The sequence below is a fragment of the Dermacentor variabilis genome, chromosome 7 (genome assembly GCF_050947875.1).
Source record: "Dermacentor variabilis isolate Ectoservices chromosome 7, ASM5094787v1, whole genome shotgun sequence".
In the NCBI taxonomy this organism is placed as follows: domain Eukaryota; kingdom Metazoa; phylum Arthropoda; class Arachnida; order Ixodida; family Ixodidae; genus Dermacentor; species Dermacentor variabilis.
The window spans coordinates 77,921,944-77,942,974 of NC_134574.1; the positions used below are offsets into that span (position 1 = coordinate 77,921,944).

At 44.8% G+C, this 21,031-nt stretch overlaps 1 protein-coding gene across 2 annotated transcripts in view; it reads right to left on the reverse strand.

Moving 5' to 3' along the window:
* LOC142587550 (glucoside xylosyltransferase 2-like) overlaps nt 1-12,637 on the reverse strand; it is a 98,377-nt gene extending 85,740 nt beyond the window's left edge. For both annotated transcript variants that reach the window (XM_075698636.1, XM_075698638.1), the window contains exon 1: nt 12,465-12,637. In XM_075698636.1, coding sequence (XP_075554751.1) covers nt 12,465-12,542 — 78 coding nt within the window. In that variant the 5' untranslated portion in view covers nt 12,543-12,637. The remainder of the gene's footprint in view (nt 1-12,464) is intronic.
* Between the last annotated feature and the right edge of the window lie 8,394 nt (nt 12,638-21,031).

The following is a 21,031-nucleotide window of genomic DNA, read 5'->3' on the forward strand; positions in this document are numbered from 1 at the left end:
CAGCGCGAAGTTCCAAGGCGGCTCACACGCGTGATGAAATCACCCTCACTTGCTAGTTTGACGAGGATAGGCAACTACGCATTGGGAATGGCGACATCAATGTCATAAATTAAACCTGCTGTGGGTGCATCATTCATCGGGATATAGGAATGCACATTGATGCGCCCTAGCTCCGAGATTTGCTTCACTGTTTCGAGCGTACGCCCGTTGGAAACATCGATTACAAGGACATTTTTGCGTGTATTTATCCGAATGTCCTTAATTTCATTCGGCATGACCCCTTCCAAGAAAACAGAGTTCTTGTCTGTTCAGCAATCGGAGGTTTCTTGAGGGTTCCTCGGGTACGAACACGATGGCGTGAGGCCAGCGTTCAGGGCTTGGCTTCAGAGTTGCCGTGCTGACTTGCCTTGATGTATTCGCGTTTACAGTGCTCGTTTTGGCCTCTTTCTGCGGACAATGATGAAGCTATCATCCGATGAGTCTTCATCGGACACGGAGTACAGCTCCATGTCCTCGGTGTCACTGAGCGCGCTTCCTCTCTTCCTCGTGAAGTACGGCCTTGATGACCTCTGCCCAGGAGGGCCTCTGGAAGACTCCGCGTCAATGGTCACAAGATTGTGAGCCGAAGCACCAGGAAATTACGAATATTTCGCCGGAAACCAGAGAACACAGATAGAAGCGTTCTATCAAGAAAACACTTCGTCTTCTTGAATATGAATCCCACTGCTCTTAACTGTGGCTAGTGGTTCCACATCCTTTGTTTCTTCATTCATACTACTCAACGTATTCATGCAGGGGCTTGGTGGATTCCTGGCCCAAACACCACCTCGATCAGCAACAAACTTATTAGTAGCGGTGCGAGTAAGAAGGCCATCCTCAATGTCTGGGTTAGGCTCACCTGTGAACGTGGCTTCGGCAGGCATGACCTTCGCAAGATCGAGGTAAACTGCAGACGGAAGAGCGAGTTCTGCGAATCCGGTATCAGCAGAGCTTCTCTTCATCGCTGAGGGAAACACAACCGTGGCAGTAACGGCGTGAAGTCTTGGATGACTCGTGGGAAATTGAAGGATGAGTAACAGAAGGCAGTTCGATGGTATGGGATCGGTGTACCTAAGAACGTAGCTCCGGTAGACACGATCTTCGCAAGCTCGAGTTAGGGTGAATGTTAGAACGACTATGTTATGCCATACAAAAACAACAAGGTTCTCTCGGGAAAATTACCTTTGGTTGATCGCCACCGGGTGTGTGGTCAATACCCGTGAAGTTGTGGCCAGTTCTAGGAACAGCATGGATATCAAACTGTTTATGCAAAGAGGAGATGCTCTTTTCGATAGCATCTCAGAGAGATTTCGAGAGCAAAGAAAGCAGCCTAATGAGAGCTTTGTTGAGTTTGCGTGTCACCTGGAGGATAATTTTGCAGATTGGGTAAATGGAACAGGGGCGGGTAACGTGAGTAAACCGGAAGATTTAATCTGCTTAGAAGGATTTGACGACATCCTGACGAATAACGTGCGCCTTTCGGTCAAGGACAGGCAGAATGGTGTGTCTCTAACGAGTGCAGCACAGCTGGCCGATGAGTATTTGGCAAATCGTGCCTTCAGGCCACAGCGCAGTAGCGCACAATACGATAAAAAGCCTTCCCCACGGCCACAATCTTGCCCTGGGGGGTAGCAAACCACATAGAAAGACGAAAAAAGAGCTAGCTGAAAAGAAGTAGTTCAGCCAGAGGAGGAAATCTTTCCTATTTCCGCGACAGAAATTCAGGAGGAGGGTCAGGTGCTGTGTTACGACGCAAAACACAGTGCAAGGAAAAAGGAAGAAACAGCCAGCTCCGGACTCGTAGTTCAGCCGGAGAGGGAAATCTTTCCGATTTCCCTGATGGAAATTCCGGAAGAGGGTCAGGCTGACTGAGGAGCCACCAACTGGAAGAAAAGAAAGGCACTCGGAAACAAGCACCACAAACTGTGCTCAGAGAAAGAGGCGTCATAAATTCAGGAATGCGGCAGAGAAGACAAGTCGGCGGAATATATCAAAAACCACTAAACCATGTGGGGAACGCATGAAAAGAGTTAGAAAGGCGCGTTTAATGTTTCGAGTCAGAGCGTCTCCGAGGCACCTGACGAGAAAGAAAACAAAGCGACGTTCGACGCCGAGAGGGGTAACGCCCATGGGGGCAATTATGTTTCCCCTCCTTGAGTTCACTTCGAGGTGTAACCTGTATGACACGGGAAAGCGCGATGGTAGGGCGACGCGAAATGGTCATACCAGACAGCGATTTCGTAGTGCAATGCCTAAAAGGCGTGTCAGGGGTCTGCAACGAGGGGAATGGCCGACGTGCCCTTTGCATTCCCGGGTTGACATGGTTTACAAAAGGTTTCAGACCGCGCCCCCCTCGCGTACGGCTTAGATATGACGCAACCGTCGGTTATCCTGAATGAATAACGACGATCAGGCTTTGTAGAAACAACAGTTTGTTCGTTTCTTTAATTTAGAGTTTCGTGAAATGTGAGATGTCCGAGAGTAGAGATCATTTCGATAAGCAAGTTTCGAGCTTTGTTTAGATTGTTGTAGAAGCTCGTCGATATTCTGAAACAGATGACTTGGGCGCGCATAGATTTTTTAAACTTAGTTTTCTCAATAGGTAGTTCTTTCTTTTTAAACATATAGGCTTATATTCTTTTGTAAGACACGCTGAGAATGCCAAGTCTAGGTTATTTGCTGGAAAAGTGTAGTGTCGCGCTTGAGTGTCAGTTCACTTTTTGAAAGGCTCTTGAGACTTTCCTTTGAAAGCGAAACACTTTATTTATAGGAGCCATTGTTTAACCTATTAAGGCCCAAGAAAAGTATACCATTTACATTTTGTTGATTTTCCCTGTCAGATGAACTTTTCACACTGTAAATACATTGTGAAAGTTTTTGAAGGGCGCTTTATTCTTCTAAACGTTACGATAGTGTACTTTATAAAGTAGGCTGGCTCTTTATGGAACTGAAACCTACTATAGGGTACGAAATCTATATGCTACATCTTGGAGCTTCAAAAAAAAAGGCGTGTAGCGAAGAGTCAAACGAAATTTTGCGCATGCCAACATAACCTTCTGGCAGCAAAATTAGCATTTTAGTGGGAAGAATTGTTTGTTATGGAGGTGTTTTTAGTTATTAAATGTGTAACATGACTTCATCAAGTAACAAGGAAGGGCTTTGCTGTTGCTTTCATAGGAACGCGCAACGCAAATATGTTGTTGACGCAAATCTATACGCGATAATTTGCGCAGAATACAATCATTCAAACTGAAGCATTGGGTTCCAGCTTTGGGTTCAGTGGTAATTGACACATTCAAGAGACTGGTGACAGCTCCTCCAACGACAATCGGTTCCTGCATTACAATGCTGTTGTATGATTTCTAGGTGTCATTTTCGTTAGAATTTCGTGTCATTTGAAGAGGTGGGGTTTTCATCTGGTTCACCAATCTTGGTTGCCCTGGGTTAGTTATCTGAGTTATTTTTTAAATATTCTTTATATTGTGTCTAAATGGTTTCTATTGACATAAATTTGTTTGTTTTGTGACATAAATTGTGACATAAATTTGTCAAAGGCTGTTTATCCCCCTCCAGCTCGCACCTACGCTCATCTTAACTCTTTCTTCGTTCAAACAGAGAAAGACTGGAATCATCTACCTGCTGAAGCGGTGCACCACTCCAGTCATTCATCGTTCAACGCATTCATTTAAAATATGATCTAAATGTGCCCACCTCTCATGCAAAACCCCAAATGGGGTATTTGAGGTAACAATAAATAAATATATAAATTTACTCTAACGCGGCTCGCTATTATATTCACTCAGATGACAAGAGCATCGTTACTTTCGTCGGCTACAAGAAAGGAACCAGGAGGAAAAATAGCAATGTTTATGTAATTTTATATGCATTTCTTCCCTGCAACGGTCTTTGAAGTTGTAGCCAGCAAAAGATATTTTGACGAAATAAAGGTAAAAAAAAAAACCCTCGTGTGTGCTTCGAGATCAAGCACACCCCTCTTGCATACACACATAGGCTCACGTACTTTACAAAGTACACCTGCATTCATGTTCTTGCGATGGTATAAACATGTATTGTATGTGGAATATCATGAGTTCATCGTTTACACCCTTCTTTTCTAAAGCTTACCCACGAACTTCGGCTTCGAGAAGCGTATGCTATGCTTGACAAAAAATAAGGAAACAGCAAGTAGAGCAGTACTTGCTATATTCAGCACTTTTCAAGTTTGGCGATGAATACATTACACATCTTGCAGCTGACAAAAAACTGCAATGCGGTCGTCTTCGCAGGACCCTTCTGAGCAATATGGCGTACCTAGGAACACTGTGTGTTTTGTCTTTAATTATGTACAAATAAAAATGGTACTGTACTTTTAAAACTACGCTTGGTGCTAATGGGTTAACCGCACACTATAGAAAGTGTACTGTTAATTTAAGGCGTGTATAGCACGGAGAAAAAGCAAAGAGTTAGTGCGTGTCTCGCACGTTTAGTCGTAAGCCTACAGCGTTTTGAGTATCGCTTAGAACGTGCGTGGTAATGTTTACAAATGAGGTCGAATCTTCGGGTAGTTTCGAGCGCGTATTTTACGCAACCTTTTAAAATTATTTCTTTAGTGCGGGTTCTTTGTGGACGAGAGAAAGAAAATGTTAGTGCGTGAGTCGCACGAAAGTCAAAAATTTACAGAGCCTTATTCGAAATATGTGGATTGCTTTGAGAGGGAAGCTTTGTCTCCGCGACCTGTGCTTGTCTCGCCAGACTTACGGAGAAATCATTGTCTAGTGTGGCGCCAGAAAACGTAGTCTAAATGTCGACCTTGCCCAGCTTAACAAACGTGGTGAAGAGCATTCCGTGCTGTACCTCAGTCGAAAACTGACACCGCGATAAGAGGCGTCTAGCGCCTCGGAGAAAGGGTGTTTGCGCATAGCATGGGCTCTTCAAAACCCGAGATTCAAGGCACGAACTTCAAGGTCTAGAACGACCATTGCCCTCTTGCATGGCTTAAGCAAATGTCGGGAGGAAAATGCAGATGCCGCGCACTGTGGGAATCGATGGAAGCGAATCTTTCACTTCTGTTTCCTTTGATGGACGATAAGTAGCGGTGACGTTGACGGCGAATGTTTGATTTTTCAGCGTAATGGCGAGCTAATGTTAAACGTTACCTTACGTGAACCCTGCTGTTTGTCTGCGTAGTGCACAGAACACACAGGGAGAATTGTTTGCTTGAGGCGTTATTGTACGCCATTGTTCATAATCTCTGAAAAGGTTGAGCATTATCATTGCCTTACATGGCACATCACATCGTAGCAGAAGCGTTAAGCTTCAGTTGAATTACGGGGCTGTACGTGCTAAAACCACGATGAGATTACGAGGCACGCCATAGTCGCGGACTGCGGATTAATCTTTACACCCCGGGGCTCTTTAACATGCTCCTAAATCTAAGTGCAGCAGCGTATTTTGCATTTCGCTCCTGTAGAAATCTGGATGCTGCTGTTAGGATTGATACTGCGACCTCGAGCAATGCCATAGCCACAAAGCTACCGTGGCGGGCGCAGAAGCATTGATATGACGTGCGACCGCTTCCGTGGTGTCGCATAGATCCTAAGGTGTGCTTTAGTACGGCTCTACTTCGGCATGCCCTGCGTAAGTTGTCCGCTTGACAAATTTGCGTAGTGTTAATTTTTGAGAAATAGTAGGAACATACCGTACCGTACCTTGAACTTAAATTTATCCCGTTTGCCCGCAACCACTACCGTAGCGCTTCCCTGCCTTCTCAAGTCAGCTTCTCCAAATCACCCCCCCTCTCCACCCTTTTATGGGAACTGGCAAGGCTGTTGTAACCATTCTCTGCTTCCTTTACCTTTTCATCTTATTTCTCGCGTCACTTGCACGCTAGTAGAAAGGTAAGCGCTGCAATTTCTGCAATGCGTTTGTGGGGCGCCACGGATAATTACATCTGTCAAGAGGCTAAGACGGTGACGCTCAGGAAGCGCAAGAGGGCATCGTGCACATTCCACGTGGTGCAAAGATCAAAACGAATTTCTCGCATTGTCTTTCCTCACCGCCTCACTCCTGTCATGTATACAAAAGCTCTAAACCACCCCCCGACGCGGTGTGTCAATCATCAACAGCAGTGAGAATGTCGAAGGAAAAGGCAAATAAAGCTTCGTTTAAAAAAAAAAAGGGAGACTGCGTAGATGGTCTCATTCGGAAGGAATACAACTTCGAGGTGAAGTACAGGAAACAAAGCCAGAATAAGGATGGAGATGGCTTGAGCCGGGGATTTTAATCAAAGAACTGAGGGTATACTTTAGGAACGTATTTTGTACGAATCGCTATCGATGTTATTCTGACACCTATCAACCTATTTATGTCCTGCCGGCAGCTGACCATGACACAAAAAAGAACGAGACAAAGAGATGGGTAGAGCATTGTAAAGCGATGCGGGGACCATAGCGTCCGGTAGGCGCGTCGCTCGAGCACGCCGAACAATTCGTGTGTATACCCAGACCAGATTGTCTGGGAGCCTGTGAATACCCAGAGAGATGTTGACAACGAAGCGAGGGCTGGTCTCTCGAGCTGCAGTGTGTGACATCGGCCATCACTTCTAGAACAATCCCCGAGGTTACGACCGAACAACAGGAAACCCAGGAACACCGATCCAGGAAACCCGACAGCTGGTCACCCTTAGGTCAAATCTATTGGCGGCGGTGGTGTCTGTTGCGTCGCAACATGGCCAAGGGCATTAATTAGACGTTTTCTACGAGGCAACCCCACCCATTCATAAACGCCTATTCTGAAGTCAACGCAGCGTTGACACCGACTGCTGACAGGTGCACATCAGGCCCTTCTATCTGAAATATCTGAGGGCACGGCAGCGTTCATGGGAACATGTCACGTTTTGCATGGCTCGTTGTGCAGGTGCTCCTTCTTTTCCGGCCACTGCCATGTTCTGCGCACCCGGCTTCCACAGAGCAGGCGCCGCGGTACCTTCAATCAAGAAATGCTTGGGAAACTGTAACTTCTTCTGACAGTTATCTGGATTACGAGAAGCGAATCAGCGTCTCACTGCACTGGGACCACATGGCAGTGACGTCAGCGGATCCCCCTATAAAGGCTGCAATCAACCCCCATGGGCCCAGAGGGCACGGCAGCGTTCATCGGAACATGTCACATTTTGCATGGCTCGTTGTGCAGGTCAGTTTTCGCAATTCATACCATTGCTTACGTAGCAGTTGTTACGGTCTTGTGATGCTGCCGTGCCCTCGGACTTGCATAAGCATTCTTGTTGATTGTTAGTCTGTGTTCTTACTTCTCTTATGTGGTGATGTGGAAACGAATCCCGGTCCTCGCAGTGATAATGAACCAACACTTAGCACAATCGTGGCAGAATCAAATAGTCTGAAACATGCCGATTCAAAGTGCGACGCTACCCTTGCTGAAATTAACAAAAAGCTGTCCAAACTGGACGAAGTTCTCACGATATCCAAGGCAAACGAAGAAAAGATACTTAAGCTCGAGGAAACAGTACAGCACTTACCGAATGTTCTGGCTGCACAAGGAAAACAACTGATAGATTTTGAGGACCGCAGCCGTAGGAATAACTTAATAGCCTTCGGAATAAAAGAAGACGCTAGTGAAACCCGGTCCGATCTTGAAAAAAAAAGCTTCTTCAAGACGTTTGCAAGGACAAACTAGGAGTGGCTATTGATTCTCTGGAACGAACACACAGAATTGGCAAAAAAACGCGATAATCAACCAAGGCCTTCTTCGGCTCTACAACTATAACAAATAATAGCCGTACTTAAAAATGGCCACAAACTGAAAGATTCCGGAGTCTCTATATCTGAAGGCTACTCACAGGCAACATTAAAAATAAGGAAACTGCTTTGGCAATCCTATAAGAGCGAAAAACGCCCCGGTGATAAAATAAAGCTCGTCTTCAACAAGCTGCATGTAAATGATAACATTTATGCGTGGGACGAGCAGAACAACTGCAGGGTATTGCTGCGCAAAGCAGCCGACACGTCCCAAGATTGACGAAGAGATACCACCGCACGCGTTGTGGAAAAATCACTTCGACTAATATCTTTGAATGCGCAAAGTTCGCGCAACAAGCAAGACCGGCTCGAACACTCATTACTCTTCTATGATCCTCACATGGCGATTATATCTGAAATTTGGCTTCATGCCGACATTCCTGATAGCTGCGCCATACCGCCTTCATACACATGCTACAGAAAGGACCGCGCCACGAGGGACGGCGGAATTGCGATTCTCGTTGAGGCTGGGTTGTCTTCTGTCCTTTTGCCCGATGTTTCCACCTTTCATGAAAGCGTTTCGTGTAGGCTGATGTTCTCAGGTAACCAGATAACTATTGTCGGTATCTATAGGCCTCCTGGGGCGAGACCAGTATATCTACTGGAATTATATGATTACCTAGAAAAGTATTTAAATCAGAATATTATAATTGCAGGTGACTTTAATCTTCCCCACATTGATTGGGGCACCATGAAGTTTAGTCCCCCCGATGCGCATAGTTCAGAAGTATTACTTGATATATTGTTGGCGTATAATCTAGTCCAGACTGTACACTCTCCTACACGCGTGACTAGTTCAGCTTCTTCAATTCTAGACCTCATTTTATGTTCCGCAGGCATAAAAAATTGCATTACTGAAGTTTACGAGGGAATTTCTGATCACAATCTAGTCTATTTTAGTTGCATGCTCCCACGCCAACTGGGAACGTCCACGCCAAAATTACAAACTGTGAAGCATTTTGGCGCGGCAGACAACCCACGCAATATGCATTTTCTGCAAGATGCCCTCTCATCGTTTTGTGGGGACGACGTAAATGCGTTGTGGGCGAGGTTTGATTACCTCTGCGATTACTGCATACGAAACTTTGTATCGGAAAAATTAAAGAAACTAGGGAGAACAAACCCTTGGTTACGCCGACAACTAATATAATTAAAACGGAAAATCAAGCGCTGCAGTAAGCAAAAGAATGAAGATACCTGACTAATTACAGAATTAAGCGCCTCCCTCAAGCATGGACTGCAAAAAGAAAGAGACAGGTATTTTTCGGAGACACTTGGTCGTTTTGCAAGGGAAAATCCTCGAAAATTCTGGCAGTACCTTTCGAATAAGGACAATAAAAAGTTAGACCAAGTAACGGTTGACGGGGAAGTTGTCACGGACAAAAAGGAAATGGCAGACAGGTTCAACCTCCATTTTCAAAGCGTATTTTCCAGGCCTGATGCAAGGATTGATAACATGTCAGTTAGGGATAGCGCAAGCAACATTACCATCTCTTTGGAAGGTGTTACCGAACTTCTATTGTGATTGGATTAAAAAAAATCAGCCGGCCCTGATAACATTCCCGCAGCATTCTTAAAAAGAAATGCAGAAATTCTGGCCAGATTTCTCGTCGTAATCTTTCAAAAATCTGTAGAGTCAGGCGTCGTACCCCATGACTGGCGTGTTGCGCGGGTTGTACCCGTATTGAAGAAAGGAAATCCATCGGAAATCAATAATTAGTGCCTCATCTCTATTCCTTGCAAACTAATAGGACATATTACACTCAAATACCTTAAGTACTTTTAGACACGAATGAAATAATTAGCAACAGGCAACATGGCTTCCGGCAACATTTTTCCACTACTACACAACTAATTGATACCGTACATAATGTAACAAAAACTCTAGACAGTGGCGGTCAGGTAGATATAATTTTTATGGATTTCTCCAAGGCGTTTGATAGGGTTCCTCACTCCAAATTTATAAAAAAAAATGAAAGAGACAGGTATCCCTTCCTGTATCATCGCTTGGGTTATGTCATATTTACAAAATAGAAAACAATATGTGGAAATTGATGGCAACTGCTCCCGCTTCTTAGATGTTCACTCTCGTGTTGCTCAGGGCTCAGTCTTGGGGCCTGTTTTACTTCATATTTATATTAATGACCTGTTAGTGTTCTAAAATTAAGCACGTCGGCCAGGTTATTCGCCGATGACTGAATTATCTACAAAAGCATTAATTCTGTGTCCGATCAACTTGTCCTAAATTCGAACTTGCAGCTCCTTGCAGACTGGTGTAACAAGTGGGATATGACAATTATTTATGACAAAACCGTTTATTTATGTGCTACGAATAAGGTCAACCAAATGAAATTTGCTTATGGCATTGGAGACAACATAATTAGTCAAGTGGAAGAATACAGATACGTGGGCGTGACTTTAACATCTGATCCTCAATGGTCATCCCATATCTCCAGCATCTGCTCCTCTGCAAGGAAAAAGCTAGGTTTCTTAAAACATAAATTAGGCAATTCTTCAAGCGTACTTAGACTTCAAGCTTACAAATCCATTGTTACACCTACTCTTGAATACGCCAGCATAGTATGGGACCCACACACCACAATCAACATAGATAAACTAGAAAAAATCCAGAGATTAGCAGTAAGGTTTATATATAACCGGTATAAGCGAAGGGACTCTCCGTCCGCCATGTTACATCAGGCAGCCCTTGAGCCATTGGCTGAAAGAAGAAAGGCTGCCCGGCTGCGCTTTTTCACTCCTTGTATTTTCAAAAACTAGGCATTCAGCCACAGGACTACTTCGAAAGGGACACAACCAGACCCTCACGACATAAACATAATCATAGCATCAAGCCAATATTTGCCCGCACGAATTTCTTCAAACGTTCATTTTTTCCTAAAACAATATCCGACTGGAATTCCTTGCCTCATGACTCACCTATCCTCACTTCAACTTCTTGAAAGCCTGTATATAATTATGTATATGTATGGTTACAAGTGATTACTTATTAACTGTGCATAGTGTGCTTCTTTGTCTATGTACTTGTGTTTGGGGCACGTACTCTCACAAATTGCATTTGCTTTGTAACCTTGTTTAGTTTTGGTATTATATTTTCTGGATGTAAATTGTAACTTGACCATTTTTGCTGATCCTAAAGCATAGTGCTTACTAACAAATGTATGTACCCTTTCCTGCTTGGACCAATCCGGTCTGCAGTATTCTGTAAATAAATAAATAAATGAAAATTGAGAAGATCAACTAATAAATGAAAGTGGTCCAAGTCGACGCCTGCCGAAGAACGGCACCGACCTTGGATTCCCAGAAAGCTACGCGCTTGCTAAATATGCGGGGGCTTATTTAGCGTCATAGGAGGTGTAGTGCGGTGGAACGAGGCGATATCATGGGCGGCATATCGAGACCTATTCGACGATTGTGATTGGCCGGGATAAAGGCTTCAAATTCGCCAGTCGAGTCGCCTCGGAAGGACAATGGCATTAAAAGCGGAGACCTTTCGCGCAGAGGGAGTGCTGCTGACGTGTGCTGATGTGAATTCAGACATTTAATATGCTCCTGCATAGGATGGGCTTCCACTTCTGGAGCCATTGTTACTAATGTAAAATAAACCCGTTTTCCTTCATTACTGCTACCGGACGTATTCGTAGAGGGGCTTGGTGGATTCCTGGCCTAACCGCCACCTCGCAACAAAGCTCAAAGCTCAGCAACAGCATTGCATGTCCCCCTCAACACTTGTAGTGGTGGCGCTGCCAGAGCTTCGCTGGACAGCCTATTTCGCAGGGCCGGCTTGTCGAGTAACTTGAATAAATGTTTCATCACTTTAATAAATAAAAAAAACTTTAATAAATAAATAAATAGACTGCTGACCATCAGATCGGTAATATACGCGTTTGCAATGTATGTAATTAAACTAAAACTGCAAGCACGGGCAGAACATAACGGCATACTAGGAGGGCTTCGCTAGTCGTCTGGATCATAACTTATTTGTTGTTACTTAGTGCATAGAAATAAACTGACAAGAAAGGAGATCATCATATGTGGCTTTTTAGACACTTCCGGACAGCGTGCCAAGGTTAAGCGAAACATTCCGGAAGGAGAAGGATATTGTTTATGATGTACACGTTAAGGGTGGAGAGGGCGCTAGAAGGAATAAATATCGGGCTTAATGTCGGACGCACACAGGCGGGCACGATAATTGAGAAGCAGCTTGCTGGTTTGTCTTCTGTGGACGACGCTCTGTTGCTTGCTAACAGGCGAAGTGATATGCAACGTCTGGCTGATACCTGTGGGCAGGAAGGGGAGAACTTAGGATTGAAATTTAGCGTTAGAAATCAACCTTTTGGAATTGAATGAAAATAGGGAAAACAAAGGGGCAATACAGGGTCCATAATATACCTCGGGAATAAATATACAAATGCATTGGTGTATGGATAAACGAAGGCCACAGATACATAGAAACACAAGAAAACGTCTATAAAAGCAAAGGGGAAGAAAAAGGCGGATGCAATGAATGGGGATCATTGCAGATGAATGGGGATCCAATAGATATCAGGTGCTCCCGGGTACGTAGAAAAGTGTAAGGGTTCCAGCACTTACATTCAGAAATGCGGTTGCTTTCTTGAAGTCAGACGAACGTTGAGAACTCGATAGCAACGAAAGGAGAGCGCCTCGCATTCGGCGCTCACGGGAATACTACAGACGAAGCCCTACGGGGTGATATGGACTGGCATGTTTCGACATGAGGGAAGCTCCGAGTGAAATTCATTTCAAAGAACGACTTAGGAAACACGAAAGAATGTAAATGACTTGAAAGAGGGTTTAGCTATTTGTACAAAAAAGAAAAGAAATAGTTCGGCAGAGACAGTTAAGACAGCTGACGCTGTGTCCATTCAAGCCGAGACATGTTAGATTAACCTTTTCGCCTTATGGTCTTTCTGCTGATTGGGCGATCGGATTCTGCAGACCTGTGCTCATCCAGATGGCTGCGACCCGACGTGCGAAATGTCGCAAGCACTAGGCGCAGCTTTTGTCGGCAAAAACCGTGGAGTCGAACATCGCAGGCTCGGGTTCGAAATTTTTGTAGAACCTCTTCGGCGTTTTTTCTTCGTTCCTTTTCCGTTGTTTCGACGTTCTGGTTTTCGCGTGTCAGTTCCGTGCGCGCTCTAAAATCCGCGGAAACAGTGTTTACGTGGATTACGACGATTGTGTGGTTATGCGCAGCGAATTCCTCCGCAACAAATTTTAGCAGCGTCATCGTCTTTTCTTTTTCCTTACTTTTTTTCTGTCTTTTTTTCTTTTGGTAACGTGTTCCAGGTTTCGGTAACTTTATTTATTTCATTACGCTGAGGCGATACTCTTGTCCAAGCACAAGTTAATTCATGACAAAAGTACCACTAAAACTAACAATAGTAAAGAGACGAGCTATAGAGAAAAAACGGTTTTTGAAGAAAAACTAATTCCACTGGATTGACAACATCTGCTTCCGCGTGGAGATATTATAACTGGTTGCGTGTAGAAGACGGCACACGAAAACTGTATATTCACAAACACGCATCATTTTGCGAGTGTAAATTTAATATTTTAAATCTTCGTGTTTCTCTTAATTCTTGGAACTGTGCCTGCAGCAGAACTTAGCCTGTATGAACATTTCTTGCAGATTTTGTTTCTTGGAAGACTACCTGACATTTACTCATTTTTCCACATAACAGGGAGGAATAAAAGATGCGCTTTGGTCTTTTATAAGCGAGAGAAAAAAAGGAGAAGAGAAGAAGGTTGCAAAAGCTGAAATATATCAAGAGGCTTCGCCCGTTTAAGAAAACAAAGAACAAATGGGAAATAAAAGCAACCAATAAGGATGCATGTGTCGATGAAAATTGAGAGAGAGAAAATAGAGTGGTGAAATATAGATACCCCAATAAATGTAAAAAAGATGCACATTGAATTTCAGCGGGAGATGATATATAATCATTTACTAAATATTAATAAAATATGCCTTGCAAGAAAAAAAAAACCTTATCAGGGCTTGGGAAACAGATTTCACTTTAATTTTTATTCAGTTTCAGTTCCACTCTTTGTTCTATTTTTGAACAGGGAAAATTATCCTACCTAATGCGAATTTCTGCTTTCTGGGGAAAACTAAGCGCACTTCATTGACGAAGCCTGCACCCGCACTAACATTATTTCCCGTTTCGGTGAACTCTACTTGTTAGAAGAACCGGCGGCTGACACGCCTTTGGTAGTGAGGCATCAAACGCTTCTGCTGAAAAGTTTAGTTCTAGTGCGGAGAGTTCGGCCGGACGTGCCAGCAGCTTATGCTTAACGGACGACGTTCAACTACGTGTGCATGCCGGATGAACAAAGCTCAGCGCAATTATTATCGTCTAACACAATAACATGCGCTTCTTTATTCATTCGTTACAGCGCAAGACGCGCCGCAGGCCATTGTTTCCCATCTAGCGCCAAGCAGAGCCCCCCGCAGCATAGGGCGGACGGACCCTATGAGCGTCCTCCTTGAAACGGACCGGTGGGTTGCACCACCAAGCTGCTTTTCTTATTTTGGTTTATGTGTTACCTATCTTTCTTTAACGGACAAAAAATTACGGAACCATTATTGGGAAGTTCGTTTTTGTACGCCTGCGTTGTTTGTGGTCTCCCTACTTTTCTGCTACCAAATCTCCGATAGACTTTTACTAATATAGGTTGCAGACATATTTACTATGCAAATGCGCTTTTTTTTCTGTAGACGTACTCACACTACATTGACGTGGTTATATGTATATGGAATGCCTCTGGAATGGTTAAAGAGACACTAAAGTGGAGCAACAAATCTGTTTGGGCTAATAAAACGTTGTTTGGGAACACTACAGGCAGTCATTTGAAAGTGGTAGTTTGATGATTAGATGAGAAAATGAAGGTCGAAGTATCAGAATTCGAATTTCGCACCGGAAGCCCGAAAGCCCGAAGCCGGTACGTCAGTGTGACGTCACGGATTCCAAATTATGTTTTCGCATGTGGGCCGCGTTGGCCGAGTAAAGATTGCCGAAACTTGCCACGTTTAATATTTGGTTCCTTTAGAACACAATGTAGTCAATCTGTACCGCTATATAATTAATTAGGTCTTAGAAGATGCCCTCAAAATGCATGACGTCACAGCGACCAGGTGCGGGAACTTCAAGGGGCGTCGCCACCCGTCTTTCGTTCTTGCGCTTTTTCTGGCTTACCAGGCGTCTTATCGTAGTAAGAGTGGTGTTATTGGTGTCCTAGAGAGGTAATTTACTGGTACAGAAGAAACCATTTTTCTCTTTAGTGTCCCTTTAATGTGCCGGAAACCATGTATACTTCGAAATATGCGGGCCGTATAACCTTCGTCGCTTTGTGAGCCGTGTTCGAAGAATCAAACGAGTATCGTGCTCATGACGGCTCTGCTTTCGGTTGTGCGTTTCACCGTCATGAAAGGGCACGTGGGGAGGAAGACGTAGCGTAATCCGCGCACAAGAACCTGCCGCAATTCCTCGTGTATACTTAGTTTGAGGTTCGCGTTGGAGGACCCCCCCGGTGACCAAAATTATTCCGGACTTCCAAGATACGGCGTGCCTCGTAATCATATCGTGTTTTTCGCACGTGCACCTGGGGTTTCTTTTTATGGCGATAGCCGCAGTATACACTTCGCATGGCTAAGTCACAAATATAACGAAGTTTTGTGTATTCAACTCTGTTTGCTGACAGGGCCACCAATGTTTCGCGCATTGACATGTATCACCTCAAAGGCGAAAGAGAGAACAGAAAAAAAGAAAACACTCGTTTACTTAGATTTCGGTGCAAGTTAAAGAACCCCAGGCGGTCGAAATATCCGGAGTCCTCCACTACGGCGTGCCTCATAATCAGAAAGTTGTTTTGGTACGGAAAACTCCATAATTCAGGTTTACTTATACTGTGTACCTTTCCCTTCCGTGTGTGTAGAATACTCTGCGAGCCCGCACAATCGCTACTAATGGCTAGTGGCTGTCGAGGTATGGTATGGTATGGTAAAATTTTATTGAAGTCCTGGAGATCGTGAGCCTTCACGAAGCAGGCGGCTCCCACGTGGGAACCGGAAGGCCGATTCTCTCGGCCAAATCGTGGGCCTGCTGGACAGCCCAGAGTTGGTCAGCCAGAACAAGTCTGCGGAGAACAGTCTCCCATCTGACCGAGCTGTTATCGATGATAGAGCGTGACCGCGCACACCACCAGAGCATGTGTTCTAACGTGGCTATTTCTCCACAGTCGCGGCAAGTAGCATTGGTGTAAGTATCCGTATAGATTTTATGTAAGAGCGACAGATTGTGATACGTATTCGTTTGTATTAGACGGAACCGTTAATGCTTGAGCTCTATTGAGCCGCAGATGCGGAACAAAGTAGGTTCTATGGCTGAGAGAGTAGTGTTTAGTAATCTCGTAGTATGTGGAGGGCGTGTCCTTGTTCTCTGGCGAGTTGACTTCCGATTGGTCGAGGGCAGCGCGGTAGGCAAGTTCATGCGGTGCCCCGTGAGCCGACTCGTTGAGGTTGGGCGGAGCACCCTTTATCTGACCCTGATGTGCGGGAAACCAATAAATGAAGTGGTGCGGGATTGCCTTGCCGCCAAGAAGTCTGAGGGCCTGTTTGGAAACGGTGCCTTTTTCAAATGCTCTCACTGCAGACCTTGAATCACTATAGATGACATTCCGTGAGCTATCCAGCAGGGCTAGTGCAATGGCCATTTGTTCAGCAATTTCGGAGTCCCTCGTCAGAAGCGAGGCAGCATTGGTGCTGTCCAAATCGAAACGCGCCAACCGTCTCAAGACGCTTGCTTGCCCGCAATAAATTCGTAAGTGTGTTCTATGCTGCATGTCGATGCGTGCGTCCGTGGCGTAATGGTCTCTACGTCTGGCTGCGGTGCTAGAGGTCGTGTGTTCGAATATTCCATACAGATGATTTTTAGTAATATTTATTGCAGGATTTTAGTAATAATATTGCTTGCGCTCGGCTGCACGAGTCTGTTCTTGTGCCCGCGCTGCAGCACCGGCACGGCGTAGACGAGCTCGTTCCCGGTTCTCCTCGCGGCGTTGCTGATCGAAAGCTGCCGCTCCTCAGGAGCACGTAGGACGCATGACCTATCTGTTTTGGAGCCGGAGAGAAAGTGATGCGCGCGCGCTCGGCTGCGACTTAGAGCAAAGACATGAATACTGGCGCAGCTAATCGAACACCACCTAAATAGCACAAATCCTTTTCAATCCGATCCATGACGTCACGTTACCTTGCCCGACTGCCACAGAATCTAAGGGGAATGTTTCTGAGTAGGCAACGCAGTGTTGCTCAATCTAAGCTTTGGCAGTCTTGCATATAGCCAGATTCCCAGTCACATGTAGTCCACAGGGTATTGTCTTGTAATACGTAGTCGAGTCAGCGCCCATGAAAATACACTTACTCTCACATAGCCCCAGCTGCAGCTATGTTTGACGTCAGAGCAGCAGCGTCAGCAGGCGGCAGCTATTCCAGGTATAGAAAAAATAAAACGCCTTGGCAACAGCTTCTGCGCTGGACCGCGATCTCGCAAGGGCTGCAGAGAATAGCGCCAACCTTTCCGTTCTCAGAAGGAACTGCATCTCTTGGTAACACCCTCGCTCTCATAACATAGACAAATCTTTCTCTTTCTTAGTTAAAGTATACATCTTGATATATATGGAAAGCCAAGTCCTGATATATCAATTAGTCGGAGGGGAACACATGCGCAAAAGCTTTTGTAGTAGTAATTCTGAAAAGCTAAATGCATCCATACTTTAAAAAGACAGACCTTGTTCCTGTCGCATGAACTCAACAGCGTCGTTCTCTATTAATAGTAAAGATAAATGGTGTGTGCAGGGGCACACAACAAAATTCACTTGATACATTAGAAAGCGGTGATTAAGCCATTCGTGAGAAGGAAAGAAGTGACACTGCTTCAAGCTTAAAATATTCAACGTCTACTTTTCAGCCAACCAGCGTCAATGTGATTGTTCTAAACGCATCCCTTATTGAAATGTCAACATTGACGCAGAACTTTGACGTCGAGCGTTCCTGCTGCGTGCTTTCCAACTAAATTGTATGAGCTGAAAATGAAGTTCTGTGCTCTGGCCATGAACGATGGTTGACCTTTTGAACGATGCAAACTGCCGGCTCACGAGCAGGTTTACGCCAACATATATGCGTTCGATATTGCGAGCGTCCCCGATTATGAAAATTGTGAAAATTATGTTTGCGGTCGCGTGCCACAAGTGGTGCTTTCGAGCGTAGCCCGTGCAAATTTTGGATCAATAGCACTGCTTATCTTGTTTCGGAAATAAATTCGCGCTGCGAAAAAAAAAGATCCTCAAGTGCAAAAAGTGGATCTAGCTTCCTTGCATCTACCACCATAATCCGCGTCGGACCTACGTGTTTCAACGAGTAGGCCTATAGCGAGGGGTCTCCCAAACAACTGCGGCCTGGGCAAATAATTACACAGGATGTAAATAAAACAGGATTGCATACATAACGCATATCTTTGTACAGCATCTATTTGATGTAATTTAAGAAAGCTACGCCTTACGTAGGTGCGGATTTGTGCGCTGGCGGACGTGTTCTTTTAATAAGGATAAAGGCGCTCTTTAATAGTAGCCGTGCCTTTATCCCGCCTCAGGCGCTTGAGGTGGACAATTGCTGAAGTGCACAGTAGTGACACGTGTTGAGAGATTACACTTCATTAAAAACGATGCTGCCTTCTACGAGTATCATATAAACTTAAATGTGCAATTAGTTCCCTTGAGAAATTTATTAAGTATAGAGACTTTAAATTTAGGGAATATCTTGTCCCAGGTCAGGAATAGATCATGTTGCCTTAATGTCCAAAATAATGTCCAAAAATAATGCCTTTAGCGTATATACACACTATTCATCGACACGAAGACGCAGCAAGAGTACGGCAAGTTACGCGCGCAGAAAAATTGCGTTGTTATTGTGGGCACAGCACGAAACGAGGCAACGACGGAGAAGACGTCGCAGTGACAAGCATAATTTCTCCGCGACGTCTTATGCGGCATCTCTTGAGCGGCGTCTGCGACAATAACGAACAGAGAAGGCTGCTGTAATGACCTTTATGACTGAATTGACACCTTAGAAAGACATCTAGAAAATGCTTAGAGAACGTTATCATGGTCACGGTGCTAATACTGTATTGTTTATGTGCATTTGTAACGTAAAGATGACTTGTAAGTCCACCGTTACCAAGCCGTTGACCGCGTTTTTCTCTAAGCCACGTCTATGTTTTCGGGCTGCAGTTACATTGTTAATGTCAAGCAACTATCCCTAGCATAATGGGTGGATGTCTGGTTGCCCTTTATTCATTAATTCTCTCCACCTTGCGGGTTCCCGAAGAACTACTACGTCAAACACTTGCCTTTGCTTCGTATTGTCGACAAATTCGACTTCGCCCTGCCATCTGCTAGCCGCCTGGTTAGCTCAGATGGTAGAGCGGCTGCCCCAGAAAAGCGGTAGTCCCGCGTTCGAGTCCCGGACCAGGACGAATTTTTCTTCAACTATGAGGCTTTCCTTTCGAGAAACCCGTATGGGTTTCCTTTGTAGCAATTGCTAGGAACAGGGTGGATGTCTGATTTCCCTTTATTCAACTATCCCTAATGCCGATCCCTTCCTCAAGTTATAATTTACAATTATAGAGGATTGTAATGATTAGTAACCATTCATATACCACGCCAAAAAAATATTGTTGCGTTCAAGACAGTAGAGGTTCATAGATGGGTTATTTTAGTAACTGCCGGGATCCGCGTTGCTGCTTTATCGAAGCTCCTTGCGGTGTAGACAGTGGAGGTGCCGTGCTCAAGCGAGCTAACGGAGTGTTTTTTCTCGCACGGCGCCTTTTGATCAGCTTCATTCGAACTTCAACGCACCCAAGACGAATTAGAACAGCCCACGCTTTGTATGTAGATATTTACTTTTTGCTTTTTTCATATAAAGATGTGTGGCCGAGGCTTTATATGAAGCGATGCTGGTGTAATACTTCGGTAATATGTTATCTGCAAGGCGCGTTTGCTTGTTCTACAAAAAGGCTTGGTAATGCATCTGGCCTTAATTTCTTGATGCCGTAATTTCGAAGGATTTAGCTTTCAGATTGGTCTTCGGTGAAGTGATCCTAAGATGAATAAATCAAGAATTGGTATGGCACATCTTTTCGAGAAATGATACAAGGCACGTGAGAAAAAATATATACCGTGGTTTTCACAAATGATTTCGAAAATAAGAACTGTTGATATGCCAGCCCGTTATGTGCGTGGCCATAAGAATTTTATCAACGTCGAACGTTGAAAATGGTCTGAGTCATTGCGCGCCGCTTCATTAGAGGTTTCTTTTACCCGACCGATTCTCGTTAAAACGCTTAAACGAACTTATATTTACACATCTTTGAACCCGATATATTTTTCGGCTGTGTTTAGCGCATGTCTGGATCCTGATTTAATATGCGTGCAGATATGGCGTACTCAAGATATAGCTGCCGTTACTGTTCCTAGGCACAGTAACTGCCGACTTTGGTAGCATCCCCGCAAATACAAATACGTGCAGCAATGCCCGCTACATAAAAGCTAGACCTGCGCCGCGAGTAGCATGAACAGCGGGTGTTCAAGAGATGACAAACGCCGTTTTAGTCTCCAGTTCGCCAGCGGAATCCAGCTAAAAAAAAGAAACATACGTATAGCAGTACGCGTCACTTCAGTACGCAATACGCATCACTGAACGGCGGGGCCGAAATAACATATGATTTCGCGCCTGAGCCCCAGCAGTGGTTTCAACTACAGCAAGACGAGTCCGCCAAGCAATGTCCGCGGCAGCATAATAAAGGCTGCCGAACTGGAAGCGTGAACGGCGAGGCTCAGACAACATGAAGCACGGATTTCACAGCAACGAGTGAACCTTTCCAACTGCAGCCATGCCGAACGTTATTTAGTGCGAAGAAAGGCTGCAGACGCTCGGGCTTCTTACAGTATCGTCCGAAAAGATAGGAGTGACTTCTGATGAACGGCCACTTTACTCACAAAGGCGGGAGTCCCGCGCGTTTTCAATGTTTGCCCGGCCGATCCTGCGCAGCCAAACCTTGATTCTCCTGGATAGAAGCCGCGTTGAT